This window comes from Salmo trutta, chromosome 5 (assembly GCF_901001165.1).
Source record: "Salmo trutta chromosome 5, fSalTru1.1, whole genome shotgun sequence".
Lineage (NCBI taxonomy): Eukaryota > Metazoa > Chordata > Actinopteri > Salmoniformes > Salmonidae > Salmo > Salmo trutta.
The window spans coordinates 33,537,294-33,557,463 of NC_042961.1; the positions used below are offsets into that span (position 1 = coordinate 33,537,294).

Below are 20,170 nucleotides of genomic sequence, written 5' to 3' on the forward strand. Positions count from 1 at the left end.
ACATTCGTTAAGTCTTGGACCTTATAGATTATTCAGATGCAATTGACTCAAATGCGGTTGTCTTATTTTTGGACTTCTGTAAAGCCTTTGACACAATTGAACATGAATTTCTCTTTAGGTCTCTTAAACTTTTGGGATTTGGTGAACATTTTATCAAAGTAATTTGCATGTTTTACAAAGATATAAATAGTTCTGTGTTACGAAACCTTAATACTTCCAAAAGATTCAGTATTGTTACGCTCGTTAATTGAAGGATCGGACCAAGGTGCAGCGTGGTAGGCAAACATTTAACTTTTATTAAAATGAACACCGACAAAACAACAAAATACAAAAATGAACGTAAAGTTCTGCAGGCTACACAGCAGCAATACAAAATCAAGATCCCACAAACAAAGGTGGGAAAAAGGCTGCCTAAGTATGATCCCCAATCAGAGACAACGATAGACAGCTGCCTCTGATTGGGAACCATGCCCAGCCAACAAAGAAATAGAAAAACTAGAATGCCCACCCAAATCACACCCTGATCTAAGCAAATAGAGAAATGAAAAGGCTCTCTAAGGTCAGGGCGTGACAAGTATCAACAGAAGTGTACAACAGGGATGCCCAATTTCGCCATTTTTATTCATTTTTGTTGTGGAACTTCTATCTCTAGATATTCTGAATAATGCAAATTTGTATGGCTTAACCATTTTCAACAAAGAAATCAACATTTCCCAACTGGCTGATAATACTACTCTTTTCTTAAGAGACAAAGACCAGGTTGCCCATGCCCTTACTGCTATAACTGCATTTTCTATTGCATCAGGATTAAAACTGAACGTTTCTAAATGTGAAATATTATGTTTATTTGACTCTGTTGATAAAGAAATATAAAATATTCCTGTAAAGGACTGTGTTAAATATTTAGGAATACATCTGTCAAAAAAACACTTAGTCAGACAACATTTGAATTTCTCTCCTAAAACTAAGAGAACCAAAAATATATTTAATAATTGGCTACAAAGAGATCTTTCTATACTTGGGAGAGTACTTCTGTCCAAGGCAGAAGGACTGTCTTGTTTTGTGTACCCCTCATTATCGTTATGTGTAAATCTTGCTACTTGTAAAGAGATCAATAAGAACTTTCTTGACTTCATCTGGAAAAATAACTCTCACAAACTAAAAAAGTCAGTCCTTTCTAACAAAAGAGCTGAAGGCGGTCTAGAAGTGTTGGATTTTGTTGACATAAATAACACTTTCAAGATAAACTGGTTGAAAAGACATTTGATCAATACTGATTCAATATGGTATATCATTCCAAATAATGTATTTAATAAGTTGGGAGGTCTTCAATTTTTACTGAAATGTAATTATATTCCTGAAAGATTACCTGCTAAATTGGCTAGGTTTCACCAACAAGCTTTAATGGTCTGGAAAATATGTTTCCTGCACAATTTTTCCCCACATAAAACTTTGTGGAATAATTCAGAAATAACTGTAAGGAATAAGTCATTGTTCTACCCCAGCTGGCATGAGAGGAATGTTGACTTTGTTCTGGATGTTTTCGACAACAAGGGTAATATTCTCACATATGAACAATTTATAACATTGAAAGAGTTTCCAATACCTTTCAGAGAGTTCATTTCTGTGATCAAAGCCGTTCCCAGTGGTCTAACTACACTAATGAAAACTCCTCTTAGCTTTGGTAATGATCACAAAGTTTATCCAGAACTCAGATTGGAAAGCGTGGGTTTACTTGAGAGATCTTGTTGTAATAAATATATAAGACAAATTCTTCATTCACAAAACCAACATACACCGAGAGGAAAGTTTTTCTGGAACATGCTTATTCCTGACATTGTCTGGAAAAATGCATGGTTAAGGCCTTACAAATATTGTACACCGAACAAAGTTAAGGAAGTGCACTTCAAAATTTTACATAACATATATCCGTGTAATTCTATGATATCAAAATTTGTGACTGTTGTTGATATATGCGTTTTCTGTGAAAAAAGTGAGAATCTGTCACACTTGTTCTTTGAATGTAAATTTGTGTTGGAATTTTGGGAAAACCTTGCAAAATACTTATTTACCTTTATAAACACACCTATGTTTTTGACATGAAACATATAATATGTTACTATTGCAATGATAACAAGACCACTGAATTTTTTTTATTATTGTTGCCAATTACTTCATACACAAACAAAAATTCCAAAATTCTATACCAAAATCACAATTTTTTTTGATTGAAATTAACTATTTTATTAAAACATTAATCCTAGTGAACAATAACAAGAATAACATTTTCCTAAATCATTACAATACATTTTTTCAGTGATTACAATTGCACTAGAATTGTTTTTATTATTTTATATTTTTTTATTTATATTTTTTTGTTTGTTCCAGTATTTTCTCATTAATATCTGCGTTCTGTTTTGTATGATGCAAGAATGTAAATTGTTGATCTGTATTTTGAATTTAACATTTTTTTACATAAAAAAATAACAATGTGAGCCGTTTAAAAAAATAAAATAAAAATAAAAAGTGAGCTGTTGACTTAGATTAGAAGTGCTCAAGGTCATTGGCTACAGATAAAATGACGTCAAATCACGTTTTATTTACAGTAGCTTACTTTCAAAATCTTAGCTAGCAGTCATCATCAAATCAAGTAGACAATCTACTGGCAAATCCTTTTTAATCCTTGTCATATGATGAGAAATAATGAAGATAAATTATAGATAAAACTTATCGGTGCACATCGGCCATTGGACATAAACATTACACAACAAGTTAGAAATTGCAAATTCAACAATGAGTTGTTTGGAAGGAATCTGTGACAGTGGCTAACTGCAAGCATTGCAACTGGGAAGTGGAGAATAAACCCACTCAGACTGGGAAAATACATTTTGAACGGTCATCCAACTCGGAATTGTACATTTTTCTCTTTCTTTGATGACACAATTTGCCAACGAAGGACTGCATCATATATGCTGCTGCATAAATGATGTAATATGCCAGGGAGATATGTATACTGTAGCTAAGGAAGTTAATGCTAAGTGTATGTTGTGTAGTAAGCTCTCACTAGAGGTCGACCGATTAATCGGAATTAGACCTTCATTTAACTAGGCAAGTCAGTTAAGAACACATTCTTATTTTCAATGAAGGCCTAGGAACGGTGGGTTAACTGCCTTGTTCAGGGGCAGAACGACATATTTTTACCTTGTCAGCTTGGGGATGCAACCTTATGGTTAACTAGTCCAACGCTCTAACCACCTGCTTTACGTTGCACTCCACGAGGAGCCTGCCTGTTACGCAAATGCAGTAAGAAGCCAAGGTAAGTTGCTAGCTAGCATTAAACTTATCTTATAAAAAACAATCAATCAATCATAATCACTAGTTAACTACACATGGTTGATGATATTACTAGTTTATCTAGCCAGTCCTGCGTTGCATATAATCGATGTGGTGCGCATTCGCAAAAAAGGACTGTCTTTGCTCCGATGTGTACCTAACCATAAACATCAATGCCTTTCTTAAAATCAATACACAAGTATATAGTTTTAAACCTGCATATTTAGTTAATATTGCCTGCTAACATGAATTTCTTTTAAAATCAATTTTTATGCAATTTTTCTCGTAAAAAAAGCGATAATATTCCGACCGGGAATCTGCAATTAGGTAAACAGACGAAAGAAAATACCGCATGGGGTCGACTCGGGCACGTGCCTAAGCCCTTTGTCCTCTGATCGGCCACTTGGCAAAGGCGATAATGTGTTTCAGCCTGGGGCTGCCTCGATATCGTTCAGCTTTTTCCCGGGCTCTGAGAGCCTATGGGAGCCGTAGGAAGTGTCACGTTACAGCTAAGATCCTCACTCTTCAATAAACAGAGACAAGAAGAACGACACCTTGTCAGACAGGCCACTTCCTGCATGAAATCTTCTCAGGTTTTTGCCTGCCATATGAGTTCTGTTATAGTCACAGACACCATTCAAACTGTTTTAGAAACTTTAGGGTGTTTTCTATCCAAAGCCAATAATTATATGCATATTCTAGTTACTGGGCAGGAGTAGTAACCAGATTAAATCGGGTACGTTTTTTATCCGGCCGTGTAAATACTGCCCCCTAGCCCTAACAGGTACCTGTTAGGGCTAGGGGGCAGTATTTACACGGCCGGATAAAAAAGGTACCCAATTTAATCTGGTTACTACTCCTACCCAGTAACTAGAATATGCATATACTTATTAGATATGGATAGAAAACACCCTACAGTTTCAAAAACTGTTTGAATGGTGTCTGTGAGTATAACAGAACTCATATGGCAGGCAAAAACCTGAGAGATTCCTTTACAGGAAGTGGCCTGTCTGACCATTTATTGGCTTTCTTTGACATCTCTTTCCAAAACAAAGGATCTCTGCGGTAACGTGACACTTCCCACGGCTCCCATAGGCTCTCAGAGCCCGGGAAAAAGCTGAATGTCGTCATTCCAGCCCCAGGCTGAAACACATTATCGCCTTTGTCAAGTGGCCGATCAGTAGACAATGGGCATTAGGCGCGTGCACTGGTCGCCCCGTCTTTCTTTTTTTTCCTCTATTTAGCTAAACACATATTCCCGGTCGGAATATTATTGCTTTTTTACGAGATAAATTGCATAAAAATTGATTTTAAACAGCGGTTGACATGCTTTGAAGTACGGTAATGGAATATTTAGAATTTTTTTGTCACGAAATGCGCCATGCTCGTGACCCTTATTTACCGTTTCGGATAATGTCGTGAACGCACAAACAAAACGGCGCTGTTTGGATATAACGATGGATTATTTGGGACCAAACCAACATTTGTTATTGAAGTAGAAGTCCTGGGAGTGCATTCTGACGAAGAACAGGAAAGGTAATAACATTTTTGTTATAGTAAATCTGATTTTGGTGAAGGCTAAACTTGCTGGGTGTCTAAATAGCTAGCCCGTGATGGCTGGGCTATGTACTTAGAATATTGCAAAATGTGCTTTCACCAAAAAGCTATTTTAAAATCGGACATATCGAGTGCATAGAGGAGTTCTGTATCTATACTTCTTAAAATAATTGATATGCTTTTTGTGAACGTTTATCGTGAGTAATTTAGTAAATTGTTACTAAATTCCGCTGAAGTTTGCGGGGGGTATGCTAGTTCTGAACGTCACATGCTAATGTAAAAAGCTGGTTTTTGATATAAATATGAACTTGACTATTTTACACCATTTTAAAGACAAGACTCTCCTTTATCTAACCACATTTTCCGATTTCAAAAAGGCTTTACAACGAAAGCAAAACATTAGGTTATGTCAGGAGAGTACCCAGCCAGAAATAATCAGACACCCATTTTTCAAGCTAGCATAAAATGTCACAAAAACCAAAACCACAGCTAAATGCAGCACTAACCTTTGATGATCTTCATCAGATGACACTCCTAGGACATTATGTTATACAATGCATGCATGTTTTGTTCAATCAAGTTCATATTTATATCAAAAACCAGCTTTTTACATTAGCATGTGACGTTCAGAACTAGCATACCCACCGAAGACTTTCGGTGAATTTACTAAATTACTCACGATAAACGTTCACAAAAAACATAACAATTATTTTAAGAATTATAGATACTGAACTCCTTTATGCAATCGCGGTGTCCGATTTTAAAATAGCTTTTTGGTGAAAGCACATTTTGTAATATTCTGAGTAGATAGCTCGCCATCACGGGCTAGCTATTTTGACACCCACCAAGTTTGGCACTCACCAAACTCAGATTTACTATAAGAAAAATTGGATTACCTTTGCTGTTCTTCGTCAGAATGCACTCCCAGGACTTCTACTTCAACAGCCAATGTTGTTTTGGTTCCAAATAATCCATAGTTATATCCAAATAGCGGCGTTTTGTTCTTGCGTTCAAGACACTATCCGAAGGGTGGCGCGTCGGCGCATATCGTGACAAAGAATTTCAAAATATTCCATGACCGTACTTCGAAGCATGTCAAACGCTGTTAAAATCAATTTTTATGCAATTTTTCTCATAAAATAGCGATAATATTCCGACCGGGAGTCGTTGTTTTCGTTCAAAGACTGAACGAAGAAATTGGTGTCTTCACATGCACGCGCACACCCCTGTCATTGTTCTCAGATCAACCACTATCCAAATCCCCTACTGTTTTTCGCCCAGGGACTGCAGAGTCATCATTCCCCGTTCTGGCGCCTTCTGAGAGCCTATGGGAGCCTTAGAAAATGTCACCTTACAGCAGAGATCCTCTATTTTCCATAAAGAGGCTATAGAAAGACAAGAAATGGTCAGAGAGGGCACTTCCTGTATGGAATCTTCTCAGGTTTTGACCTGCCATATGATTTCTGTTATACTCACAGACACCATTCAAACAGTTTTAGAAACTTCAGGGTGTTTTCTATCCAAATCAAACAATTATATGCATATTCTAGTTTCTGGGCAGGAGTAATAACTAGATTAAATCGGTTACATTTTTTATCCGGCCATGAAAATACTGCCCCCTATCCTAAACAGGTTAAACTAAAGTACCACTAAATGGCAGTATCAACACATTAATGGCTAGGACAATACGAATGACTGAATGGATGGAATATGAAAAAAGATTGTAAGGACACCGGAAAGGGTGGGACCTAATACAATTACTCCTGCACCATTTTAGGCTTAACATACACTTAACAGGCCAAATACACTGAAAAGGCACTCTAACGTGCTATAATAACCAATTGTTTGCATATGCATTCAGAAATATAATCCACAGAGTGTATAAGAGCTCCCTTATAACCGAAATGACTGGTATGATTGCGACCCATTCTCCACTAATAAATGTACTGCATGTAATTGAGACATGCTAATAAAAAATGACATAATCCAATATTAATTGTGCAATGTAAACATGGAAAATATCTGTTTGTCTTTCCTCCTGATGTGATTTGGGAAATTGCAGCTTGCTTTCTGGTGTTGCTGGGAGGAAGTAGTTTGACAGAGGCCAACACCATGGCAGCCTGGTATAGAACAGGAAAAACAATGGATAAACTACCTTTGAAGAATGTACTAATTCAGCAAGAAATCGGTTCATTTAATCACATACATTGTAATTCAATAGGTACTGTTATTGCTACAATAACCTCACTGCGACAGGTTTGCCATGATCTACTAATACAGGTCCTTTCCCTTATGCATTTCCCTGGTGTAGGCCGCAGCACGTCCTGTACTGCTAGATATAGTCTGAAACCAGCCTGTCTAATGGTGGACCAAGGTATAGTCTGATCACTCATGACCAGAAGATTGATTAATGGAGTTCACCTTATCCCCATAACATTTTACAGCTGATACAGCACTTGTCATAACAGTTGTCATTGGCTACTTAGTATAACAGATAGCTATTTACATCAACTGATTTTCTACAAACACAAATAATACAATACAAAACAAATCTTAGCTAGTTAGCTAACTAAAGAGATTGGAAAAGTGGTCTTTCCTCGCAGTAGAGTTTGCTTCCATCGTTTGCAACATCCATGCTTGCTTGCAGCATGCTTGTGCTAGCTAAATTAAGGTTTTGCAATTAAGTATTGCAAGCAAGTAAACATCAGTGACCACACATGGATCATTGTTTGTACCTTATCCACCAATAATCAGTGAGATTTAAATCTATAACATCTCGTAAATTGGATTAATAACCTGTAACTTCTATCGCATTTTCCCATCTTTTGACTGCACGCGTCTCAGAACAATCAGAACACAAACTACAGTTGAAGTCGGACGTTTACATACAACTTAGCCAAATACATTTAAACTCAGTTTTTCACAATACCTGACATTTAATCCAAGTAAAAATTCCCTGTTTTAGGTCAGTTCGGATCACTTTATTTTAAGAATGTGAAATGTCAGAACAATAGTAGAGAGAATGATTTATTTCAGATTGTATTTCTTTCATCACATTCCCAGTGGGTCAGAAGTTTACATACACTCAAATAGTATTTGATAGCATTGCCTTTAAATTGTTTAACTTGGGTCAAACGTTTCGGGTAGCCTTCCACAAGCTTCCCACAATAAGTTTGGTGAATTTTGGCCCACTCTTCCTGACAGAGATGATGTAACTGAGTCAGGTTTGTAGGCCTCCTTGATTGCACACGCTTTTTCAGTTCTGCCCACACATTTTCTATAGGATTGAGGTCAGGTCTTTGTGATGGCCACTCCAATAAACTTTGGAAGTATGCTTGGAGTCATTGTACATTTGGAAGACCCATTTGCGAACAAGCTTTAACTTCCTGACTGATGTCTTGAGATGTTGCTTCAATATATAATTGTCTGGGGCTGTTTTTCATGTTTTGGGCTAGGCCCCTTAGCTCCAGTGAAGAGAAATCTAAACACTACAGCATAAAATGAAATTCTAGATGATTCTGTGCTTCCAACTTTGTGGCAACAGTTTGGGGAAGGTGCTTACCTGCTTCAGCATGACAATGCCCCTGTGCACAAAGTGAGGTCCATACAGAAATGGCTTGTCGAGATCGGTGTGGAAGACCGATCCCAGAGAGCTGGGAGAGCCTAAAACAATGGCCAATTTCCAACACCGTCTAAGAGCACTAACACTGCAAATACTTACAATCACAACATCTAAGCTTAGCTAACACGGACTGGGAAGTTCTGCACAACTTTTATAGCCAAAGTGTTGCGTTCCACTGTGTAATATCCCATTCTTCACTCACCATTCTGACCCAACACTCTCTTTTCTCCTGTTTACCCCACTTCTCCTCTTTCTCTTCTCCTCTCCACATCTCTTTCTAAAGCTAATGAGACTGAAGCAGGGCCCCTCTCTTCTCTCTCACACACACACAGACACACACACACACACACACACAGACACACACACACACACACACACACACACACACACACACATACAGAGAGAGCGATAGACATAGAGAGAGAGAGAGAGAGAGAGAGAGAGAGAGAGAGAGAGAGAGAGAGAGAGAGAGAGAGAGAGAGAGAGAGAGAGAGAGAGAGAGAGAGAGAGAGAGAGAGAGAGAGAGAGAGAACCCTTTTAGTTTCTAGATAGCACCTCTAAGAGTGTACATGTAGGTACATTTGAATGTCAGCGTGTGTGTCTGTGAGCATGTGTGTGCGAGTGTGTGGGCATTCGTGTGCGAGTGTGTAAATGTTTATGTAGCTATGTAGGCCTATTCATGTAGTTTCAAGTCGCTGTGGTTGTAAATGAGTATAATGGCTGCATATGGCTGTGCTATTAATATGTGTTAAGTTTTATTCTGTGTTTGTGTGTGCAGGTGCAGGCCACAGATGCAGACCAGGGGGAGAACGGCAGGGTTTTGTACAAGATCCTCTCTGGTGAGTACAACTTCCCAGTCGCCAGGTGGAGATACTTTTCACACTTGCTCGCACAAAAACAAGTACACACAAAAGACTGTTAACAACAACCCTGCACGCTAATCATACCCTGCATGCATAATCATAACGGTTTATTTGAAGTCATACTGTATTAGCCACTTGAAAGCTCAATGATACATTTACAAAATGCAGTATCAAATTACCGTTGGTAATATTCTAGTATTAATATTTGAATCTATACCAATACCCTCATGGCCATCCTGCACGCGATCACTCTTAACCCGCAGCTAACATCTCTCTTTCCATTTCTCCCTCTCTCACACCACTCCCTCTCTTTCTCTCTCCCCTTCCCCTCTCCACCCCTCTCTCCTCCCCACCCCATCCCCCTCTTTCTGTCTCTTTCTCCGCCCCCCCTCTCTCTCTCTATGTGTGTGTCTCCCTATCTCTCTCTCTTTGTCTGCATGTGTAGGAAACAGTAAAAGTATTTTTAGCATCAATGAGCTCTCGGGGCTCGTGACGCGGGGCCAGAGGGCTCTGGACAGAGAGAGCAGCAGCTCCCACGTGCTAGAGATAGAGGCCTACAACAGAGACCAAGGCAGGATGAGGAGCTCCGTACGGGTAAGTAGAGTAGGAGGGAAGAGAGGGAGAGGGGGACAGGGTAGGAGGGGAGACAGGGTCGGGAGAGAGGACAGGACTGGAGGTGGAGGCCTACAACAGTGACCAGGGCAGGATAATGAGCTCCGTACGGGTAAGTAGAGTAGGAGGGAAGAGAGGGAGAGGGGGACAGGGTAGGAGGGGAGACAGGGTCGAGAGAGAGGACAGGACTGGAGGTGCAGGCCTACAACAGTGACCAGGGCAGGATAATGAGCTCCGTATGAGTGAGGATGGAAGGAGGATACAGGGGAGGCTAGTGGGAGACTGGGTAGAGGACAGAGGAGGGGAAGGGAGGGGACAGGGCTGGAGGTGAGGAGCTCCATACGGGTGAGAATTGAAAAGGGAGGGGGAGGAGAGGAGAGGGGACAGGGCTAGAAGTGGAGGCCTACAAATAGTGACCGGGGCAGGATGAGAAGCTTTGTATGGGTGAGGCAGGAGATAGGGGAGGAAGAGGGGATGGGGAAGGAGGGGAGAAGAGGAGGGAAGAGGGGATATGGCAGAACATAGAAGAGGAGACTGTTGGGGTCATACATGAGGGAGGAAAAAGGAGAGGATATGTGGCAGGATTTAGAAAATAACAAAGGAGAGAGAGGGTAGTGTATTGGGAGATGGGAGGGTGTGGGACAGGACATATTAGAGTATACGGCTGGAGTAGAGTATGGGGCGAAAGGGAGAGGGCTGTAGGGGTATAACATAAAGGGCACCTGTAAACTTGTGAGTAGTTGTCCAGTTATACTTTTTGACTCCCAGTCTCTCTGTCTTCCCCCTACAGGTGATAGTGTATGTGGAAGACGCCAACGACGAGCCACCAGTTTTCACCCAACAGCAGTACAACCGCCTGGGCCTGAGGGAGACCGCTGGCATTGGTACCTCTGTCATCGTAGTCCGAGCCACAGACCCTGACACCGGTGGGTGTTGTAGTGTAACATAATGTACTATAGTACCCATAGCCCTCTGTACAAGCTAGTATTATTGATCAAAATCAAATCAAATTTATTTATATAGCCCTTCGTACATCAGCTGAAATCTCAAAGTGCTGTACAGAAACCCAGCCTAAAACCCCAAACAGCAAGCAATGCATGTGAAAGAAGCACGGTGGCTGGGAAAAACTCCCTAGGAAAAACTCCTGAGAAAGGCCAAAAACCTAGGAAGAAACCTAGAGAGGACCCAGGCTATGAGGGGTGGCCAGTCCTCTTCTGGCTGTGCCGGGTGGATATTATAACAGAACATGGTCAAGATGTTAAAATGTTCGTAAATGACCAGCATGGTCAAATAATAATAATCATAGTAATTGTCGAGGGTGCAACAAGCACGTCCGGTGAACAGGTCAGGGTTCCGTAGCCGCAGGCAGAACAGTTGAAACTGGAGCAGCAGCATGGCCAGGTGGACTGGGGACAGCAAGGAGTCATCATGCCAGGTAGTCCTAGGGCTCAGGTCCTCCGAGAGAGAGAAAGAAAGAAAGAAAGAAAGAAAGAGAGAATTAGAGAGAGCATATTTACATTCACACAGGACACCGGATAAGACAAGAGAATACTCCAGATGTAACAGACTGACCCTAGCCCCCCGACACATAAACTACTGCAGCATAAATACTGGAGGCTGAGACAGGAGGGATCAGAAGACACTGTGGCCCCATCCGATGATACCCCCGGACAGGGCCAAACAGGCAGGATATAACCCCACCCACTTTGCCAAAGCACAGCCCCCACACCACTAGAGGGATATCTACAACCACCAACTTACCGTCCGAAGACAAGGCCGAGTATAGCCCACAAAGATGTCCGCCACGGCACAACCCAAGGGGGGGGCGCCAACCCAGACAGGAAGACCACGTCAGTGGCTCAACCTACTCAAGTGACGCACCCCTCCCATGGACGGCATGGAAGAACACCAGTAAGTCAGTGACTCAGCCCCTGTAAAAGGGTTAGAGGCAGAGAATCCCAGTGGGAAGAGGGGAACCGACAAGGCAGAGACAGCAAGGGCGGTTCGTTGCTCCAGCCTTTCCGTTCACCTTCACACTCCTGGGCCAGACTATACTTAATCATAGGACCTACTGAAGAGATAAGTCTTCAGTAAAGACTTAAAGGTTGAGACTGAGTCTGCGTCTCTCACATGGGTAGGCAGACCATTCCATAAAAATGGAGCTCTATAGGAGAAAGCCCTACCTCCAGCCGTTTGCTTAGAAATTCTAGGGACAATTAGGAGGCCTGCGTCTTGTGACCGTAGCGTACGTGTAGGTATGTACGGCAGGACCAAATCGGAAAGATAGGTAGGAGCAAGCCCATGTAATGCTTTGTAGGTTAGCAGTAAAACCTTGAAATCAGCCCTTGCCTTAACAGGAAGCCAGTGTAGGGAAGCTAGCACTGGAGTAATATGATCAAATTTTTAGGTTCTAGTCAGGATTCTAGCAGCCGTATTTAGCACTAACTGAAGTTTGTTTAGTGCTTTATCCGGGTAGCCGGAAAGTAGAGCATTGCAGTATTCGAGCCTAGAAGTAACAAAAGCATGGATTAATTTTTCTGCGTCATTTTTGGACAGAAAGTTTCTGATTTTTGCAATGTTACGTAGATGGAAAAAAGCTGTCCTTGAAGCAGTCTTGATATGTTCTTCAAAAGAGAGATCAGGGTCCAGAGTAACGCCGAGGTCCTTCACAGTTTTATTTGAGACGACTGTACAACCATCCAGATTAATTGTCAGATTCAACAGAAGGTTTCTTGGGACCTAGGACAAGCATCTCTGTTTTGTCCGAGTTTAAAAGTAGAAAATTTGCAGCCATCCACTTCCTTATGTCTGAAACACAGGCTTCTAGCGAGGGCAATTTTGGGGCTTCACCATGTTTCATTGAAATGTACAGCTGTGTGTCGTCCGCATAGCAGTGAAATTTAACATTATGTTTTCGAATGACATCCCCATGAGGTAAAATATATAGTGAAAACAATAGTGGTCCTAGAACGGAACCTTGAGGAACACCGAAATGTACAATTGATTTGTCAGAGGACGAACCATTCACAGAGACAAACTGATATCTTTCCGACAGATAAGATCTAAACCAGGCCAGAACTTGTCCATGTAGACCAATTTGGGTTTCCAATCTCTCCAAAAGAATGTGGTGATCGATGGTATCAAAAGCGGCACTAAGATCTAGGAGCATGAGGACAGATGCAGAGCCTCGGTCTGACGTCATTAAAAGGTCATTTACCACCTTCACAAGTGCAGTCTCAGTGCTATGATGGGGTCTAAAACCAGACTGAAGCGTTTCGTATACATTGTTTGTCTTCAGGAAGGCAGTGAGTTGCTGCGCAACAACTTTTTCTAAAAGTTTTGAGAGGAATGGAAGATTCGATATAGGCCGATAGTTTTTTATAATTTCTGGGTCAAGATTCGGCTTTTTCAAGAGAGGCTTTATTACTGCCACTTTTAGTGAGCTTGGTACACATCCGGTGGATAGAGAGCCGTTTATTATGTTCAACATAGGAGGGCCAAGCACAGGAAGCAGCTCTTTCAGTAGTTTAGTTGGAATAGGGTCCAGTATGCAGCTTGAGGGTTTGGAGGCCATGATTATTTTCATCATTGTGTCAAGAGATATAGTACTAAAACACTTTAGTATCTCCCTTGAGCCAAGGTCCTGGCAGAGTTGTGCAGACTCTGGACAATGAAGCCCTGGAGGAACACCCAGATTTAAAGAGGAGTCCGCAATTTGCTTTCTAATGATCATGATCTTTTCCTCAAAAAAGTTCATAAATTTATTACTGCTGAAGTGAAAGCCATCCTCCATTTGCGAATGCTGCTTTTTAGTTAGCTTTGCGACAGTGTCAAAAAGAAATTTCGGATTGTTCTTATTTTCCTCAATTAAGTTGGAAAAATAGGATGATCGTGCAGCAGTGAGGGCTCTTCGATACTGCACGGTACTGTCTTTCCAAGCTAGTCGGAAGACTTCCAGTTTAGTGTGGCGCCATTTCCATTCCAATTTTCTGGAGGCTTGCTTCAGAGCTCGTGTATTTTCTGTATACCAGGGAGCTAGTTTCTTATGACAGATGTTTTTAATTTTTAGGGGTGCAACTGCATCTAGGGTATTGCGCAAGGTTGAATTGAGTTCCTCGGTTAGGTGGTTAACTGATTCTTGTCCTCTGACGTCCTTGGGTAGGCAGAGGGAGTCTGGAAGGGCATCAAGGAATCTTTGGGTTGTCTGAGAATTTATAGCACGACTTTTAATCTTCCTTGGTTGGGGTCTGAGCAGATTATTTGTTGCAATTGTAAACGCAATAAAATGGTGGTCCGATAATCCAGGATTATGAGGAAAAACATTAAGATCCACAACATTTATTCCATGGGACAAAACTAGGTCCAGAGTATGACTGTGGCAGTGAGTAGGTCCAGAGACATGTTGGACAAAACCCACTGAGTCGATGATGGCTCCGAAAGCCTTTTGGAGTGGGTCTGTGGACTTTTCCATGTGAATGTTAAAGTCACCAAAAATTAGAATATTATCTGCTATGACTACAAGATCCGATAGGAATTCAGGGAACTCAGTAAGGAACACTGCATATGGCCCAGGAGGCCTGTAAACAGTAGCTATAAAAAGTGATTGAGTAGGCTGCATAGATTTCATGACTAGAAGCTCAAAAGACGAAAACGTCATTGTTTTTTTTTTTGTAAATTGAAATTTGCTATCGTAAATGTTAGCAACACCTCCGCCTTTGCCGGATGCACGGGGGGTTTGGTCACTAGTGTAACCAGGGGGTGAGGCCTCATTTAACACAGTAAATTCATCAGGCTTAAGCCATGTTTCAGTCAGGCCAATCACATCAAGATTATGATCAGTGATTAGTTCATTGACTATAACTGCCTTGGAAGTGAGGGATCTAACATTAAGTAACCCAATTTTGAGATGTGAAGTATCACAATCTCTTTCAATAATGGCAGGAATGGAGGAGGTCTTTATACTAGTAAGATTACTGAAGCGAACACCGCCATTTTTAATTTTGCCCAACCAAGATCGAGGCACAGACACGGTCTCAATGGGGAAAGCTGAGCTGACTACGCTAACTGTGCTAGTGGCAGACTCCACTAAGCTGGCAGGCTGGCTAACAGCCTGTTGCCTGGCCTGCACCCTATTTCATTGTGGAGCTAGAGGAGTTAGAGCCCTGTCTATGTTCGTAGATAAGATGAGAGCACCCCTCCAGCTAGGATGGAGTCCGTCACTCCTCAGCAGGCCAGGCTTGGTCCTGTTTGTGGGTGAATCCCAGAAAGAGGGCCAGTTATCTACAAATTCTATCTTTTGGGAGGGGCAGAAAACAGTTTTCATCCAGCGATTGAGTTGTGAGACTCTGCTGTAGAGCTCATCACTCCCCCTAACTGGGAGGGGGCCAGAGACAATTACTCGATGCCGACACATCTTTCTAGCTGATTTACACGCTGAAGCTATATTGCGCTTGGTGACCTCTGACTGTTTCATCCTAACATCGTTGGTGCCGACGTGGATAACAATATCTCTATACTCTCTACACTCGCCAGTTTTAGCTTTAGCCAGCACCGTCTTTAGATTAGCCGTAACGTCGGTAGCCCTGCCCCCTGGTAAACAGTGTATGATCGCTGGATGATTAGTTTTAAGTCTAATACTGCGGGTAATGGAGTCGCCAATGACTAGGGTTTTCAATTTGTCAGAGCTAATGGTGGGAGCCGTCGGCGTCTCAGACCCCACAACGGGAGGAGCAGAGACCAGAGAAGTCTCGGCCTCCGACTCCGACCCGCTTAACGGGGAGAACCGGTTGAAAGTTTCTGTCGGCTGAATAAGCGACACCGGTTGAGCATTCCTACAGCGTTTCTCTCCAGAAGCCATGAGAAAGATGTCCGGCTGCGGGGACCGTGCGAGGGGGTTTATACTAACGTTACTATCTGTACTTGCTGGTGGCACAGACGCTGTTTCATCCTTTCCTACACTGAAATGACCCTTGCCTAACGATTGCGTCTGAAGCTGGGCTTGCAGCACAGCTATCCTTGCCGTAAGGCGATCGTTCTCCTGTATATTATGAGTACAACGACTGCAATTAGAAGGCATCATGTTAATGTTACTTAGCTTCGGCTGTTTGAAGTCCTGACGAACCATGTCCAGATAAAACCTCCGGGGTAGGAAAGTTGAATGAAAAAAAAAAAAGTTGAGTGAGGGAAAAAGTAAAAATATACGGTAATGAAAAAGTAAAAACCGTCAGGTAGCAAAGTAAAAACGGCAACAAAAACGCACAACAGCGTAAACAAGTCTGCAAGTTGTGACCGGAAACAGGAAAACCAACACAGCAGAGCATGAGCACTACTACTGCTGTTCTCTCACTGTTGACGTGTTCCTTGTTGTGTCCCTTTGTTTTTTGTTTGATAATAAATACAGTGTTATGTACATACATATACATACTAGTATGTATTGATAAAGAGACAGGACAACATTATGTCAGCTTCAGAACATCTTTACTAAAATAAAACAGGAAATGCTGTACAGAGCATTCTGGATACTGTAGTACATCATGCTACAGGGGTGTCCCTCAGTAAGCCAATGAAGTGGGGTGTTAGAGGGCTCTCCCCGCCTCCATAGTTATTGGTGTTATATGACTCTCATACAGCTTTTATGCTGAGTTGTATTGGTCTGTCTGCCCCTGTACTGAAACTGGCATTTAGCTGAGCGCCATTAATCTGAGTGGCATTTAACCCTCTACTTCTGCTATTCTGTGTGGGCTTCCTCTATTCACTTCCCGTCCTGTAATGTGTAGCACAAACACTTTGTGGGAGAACTGTTGCTGTGATGTTGACAGTCACCAAACACTACAACTTTGGTCTACATCACCTCTGAGGACATAACGATGTCATATCCTGCCCACATGTCATGGAAAGTTGGAAATGTTTCTTTGCTAGAGCAGAATATAGATTTTTGGTTATATTGTGGTTGGACATTTTAGATAGGTGTGTGTAGCAACAATGCATGGCTACGTACTCAGTTTTAGTGTAAGAGCTGTTTGAAAAGACCTGAAATTTCAGCCTGGGTGGGATGGAGTTTTGGCCTGCCTGGTGACATCAGTAGTAGTTAATTAACCACTAAGAAAGAAAGTTCCAAACCTCTCAGCTAGTTTTCAGTTTTGCCCTCTCCATTCGGACCACTCCCAGACAGTCCTAGCAAAATTCTTGCTTGAGAAATTGCTCTTGCTAAGAAGCTATTTTTGTTACTTTTTGAGCATTTTAATTGAAAACAATCACAGTAATGTACTTAAAACCTCTTACATCTAGATGTTCCGCTAGCGGAACGCCTCGCCAATATCCAATGATAGAGCGTGGCGCGAATTACAAACTCCTCAAAAATCCCAAAACTTCCATTTTTCAAACATATGACTATTTCACACCATTTTAAAGACAAGACTCTCCTTTATCTAACCACATTGTCCGATATCAAAAAGGCTTTACAACGAAAGCAAAACATTAGGTTATGTCAGGAGAGTACCCAGCCAGAAATAATCAGACCCATTTTTCAAGCTAGCATATAATGTCACAAAAACCAAAACCACAGCTAAATGCAGCACTAACCTTTGATGATCTTCATCAGATGACACTCCTAGGACATTATGTTATACAATACATGCATGTTTTGTTCAATCAAGTTCATATTTATATCAAAAACCAGCTTTTTACATTAGCATGTGACGTTCAGAACTAGCATACCCACCGAAGCCTTCTGGTGAATTTACTAAATTACTCACGATAAACGTTCACAAAAAACATAACAATTATTTTAAGAATTATAGATACTGAACTCCTTTTACTAAACTCAGATTTACTATAAGAAAAATTGGATTACCTTTGCTGTTCTTCGTCAGAATGCACTCCCAGGACTTCTACTTCAACACCCAATGTTGTTTTGGTTCCAAATAATCCATAGTTATATCCAAATAGCGGTGTTTTGTTCTTGCGTTCATGACACTATCCGAAGGGTGACGCGCCGGCGCATATCGTGACAAAAAAATTCAAAATATTCCATTACCGTACTTCGAAGCATGTCAACGCTGTTTAAAATCTATTTTTATGCGATTTTTCTCGTAAAATAGCGATAATATTCCGACCAGGAGACCTTGTTTTCATTCAAACACTGAAAATAGAAAATGGAGTCTTCACATGCACGCGCGCCCCGTGTCATTATTCTCAGAACGACCACTTTCCAAAACCCCTACTGTTTTTCGCCCAGGGACTGCAGAGTTATCATTCCCCATTCTGGCGCCTTTTGAGAGCCTATGGGAGCCTTAGAAAATGTCACGTTACAGCAGAGATCCTGTATTTTCTATAAAGAGGCTATAGAAGGACAAGAAATGGTCAGACAGGGCACTTCCTGTATGGAATCTTCTCAGGTTTTGGCCTGCCATATGAGTTCTGTTATACTCACAGACACCATTCAAACAGTTTTAGAAACTTTAGGGTGTTTTCTATCCAAATCAAACAATTATATGCATATTCTAGTTTCTGGGCAGGAGTAATAACCAAAATAAATCGGGTACGTTTTTTATCCGGCCGTGAAAATACTGCCTCCTATCCTAAACAGGTTAATTGTTACCCAGAAATTATTTAATATTGAGATAAAAACAGCTGCATTGGGTCTTAAAGAAAAAATAAATGTTGTTTGTTCACATCTCTCACTTGTTTTGCATCCCTTCTCCAAATCTCCTTCCCTTTACACCTTGCCCTGCAACTCCCTCACCTCCTCCCTGTCTTCCCACCCCTCCATCCAGGTGATGGCGGGGCGGTGGCCTATGCCCTTGTCTCCGGGTCCGACCGTAAGTTCGATGTGGACGTGAGCACGGGCCTGGTGACCACTGTAGACTACCTAGACTACGAGACCAAGACCAGCTACCTGATGAACGTGTCGGCTACTAACCAGGCACCGCCGTTCCACCGTGGCTTCTGCACGGTCTACGTGACCTTACTTAATGAGCTGGACGAGGCAGTGGCGTTCTTCTCGGCGGGCTACGAGGTGTCGCTCCTGGAGAACATCGCCACGGGAACGGAGGTGGTGCAGGTACAGGCGCAGTCGGCGGACAACCTCAACCAGCTGTCGTATCGCTTCGACCCGGACACATCGCCAGCCGCCCTCACCCTCTTCAAGATTGACAGTATCACAGTGAGTCGGTGGACAGGATAGGGTGTAACACCATATTTGCATTTTTCACTCTTAGTGGACAGTAGTGTTAAGGCCAATTCCATTTAAATTCAGGAAGTAACTACAAATCCAATTCCAATTTTCCATTGAATTTTTTTTTCCTGAATTGACTGAATTGAAATTGAATTGAACCCCAACCCTGCTGGATAATGTACTTTGCTCAAAATAGGATTATACTGTATATTTCAAACTAGGATAAATCAGGTTGTTTGTTCATGTCTTTTACTTCTTCTCTCCCTCTCTTTTTCCTTCTCTCTCCATTTATCTGTCCATCCGCAGGGTCGTATCACAGTCACAGGGCTGCTGGACAGAGAGAAGGGGGACCTCTACACCCTCACTGTAGTGGCTGACGATGGGGGACCAAAAAAAGACTCCACTGTGGTACGGCAGTCACTTCTTTCTTTTTCTTTTTTCTTTTTTCTTTATTTCCTTCTTTCTTCTTGTTTTGACATTATTTGCTTGTAAACTTTTATTCCCTGTATTTCTGGTATATGTATTTCAAATAGGTATTTGAATTACTTTTAAGTATTTTTTTATTTTTGTATTTCACTGGCCTGAACTACAATCCAATGTGTTTTGTAACAAGATACTTTTGAGACATGTCATTAAAAAAAGTATATTAAAATAGTGTACTTTTCCATTTCAAATCAAATCAATTTTTATTTGTCATGTGCCAAAAACAACACTGTTTGTCACGCCCTGACCTGAGAGAGTCGTTTTTCTCTGTTTGGTTAGGTCAGGGTGTGACATGGGGTGGGCATTCTATGTGTTGTATGTCTATGATGTTTTTATATTTCTTTGTTGGGCCGAGTATGGTTCCTAATCAGAGGCAGCTGTCTATCGTTGTCTCTGATTAGGAATCATACTTAGGCAGCCTGTTCCCCACCTGTGTTTGTGGGTTATTGTTATTTCTGTGTGTGTACGGCACAGTGCGTTACGTTCTTGCTGCGTACCTGTTTATTGTTTTGGTTTCGGTTTCCC

At 41.5% G+C, this 20,170-nt stretch overlaps 1 protein-coding gene across 1 annotated transcript in view; it reads left to right on the forward strand.

Annotated features, from left to right (window-relative positions):
• LOC115194080 (cadherin-23-like) overlaps positions 1-20,170 on the forward strand; it is a 752,381-nt gene that overhangs the window by 544,439 nt on the left and 187,772 nt on the right. Inside the window, exons 28-32 of the mRNA XM_029753428.1 lie at positions 9,291-9,355; positions 9,828-9,969; positions 10,778-10,913; positions 18,762-19,150; positions 19,469-19,570. Coding sequence (XP_029609288.1) covers positions 9,291-9,355; positions 9,828-9,969; positions 10,778-10,913; positions 18,762-19,150; positions 19,469-19,570 — 834 coding nt within the window. The remainder of the gene's footprint in view (positions 1-9,290; positions 9,356-9,827; positions 9,970-10,777; positions 10,914-18,761; positions 19,151-19,468; positions 19,571-20,170) is intronic.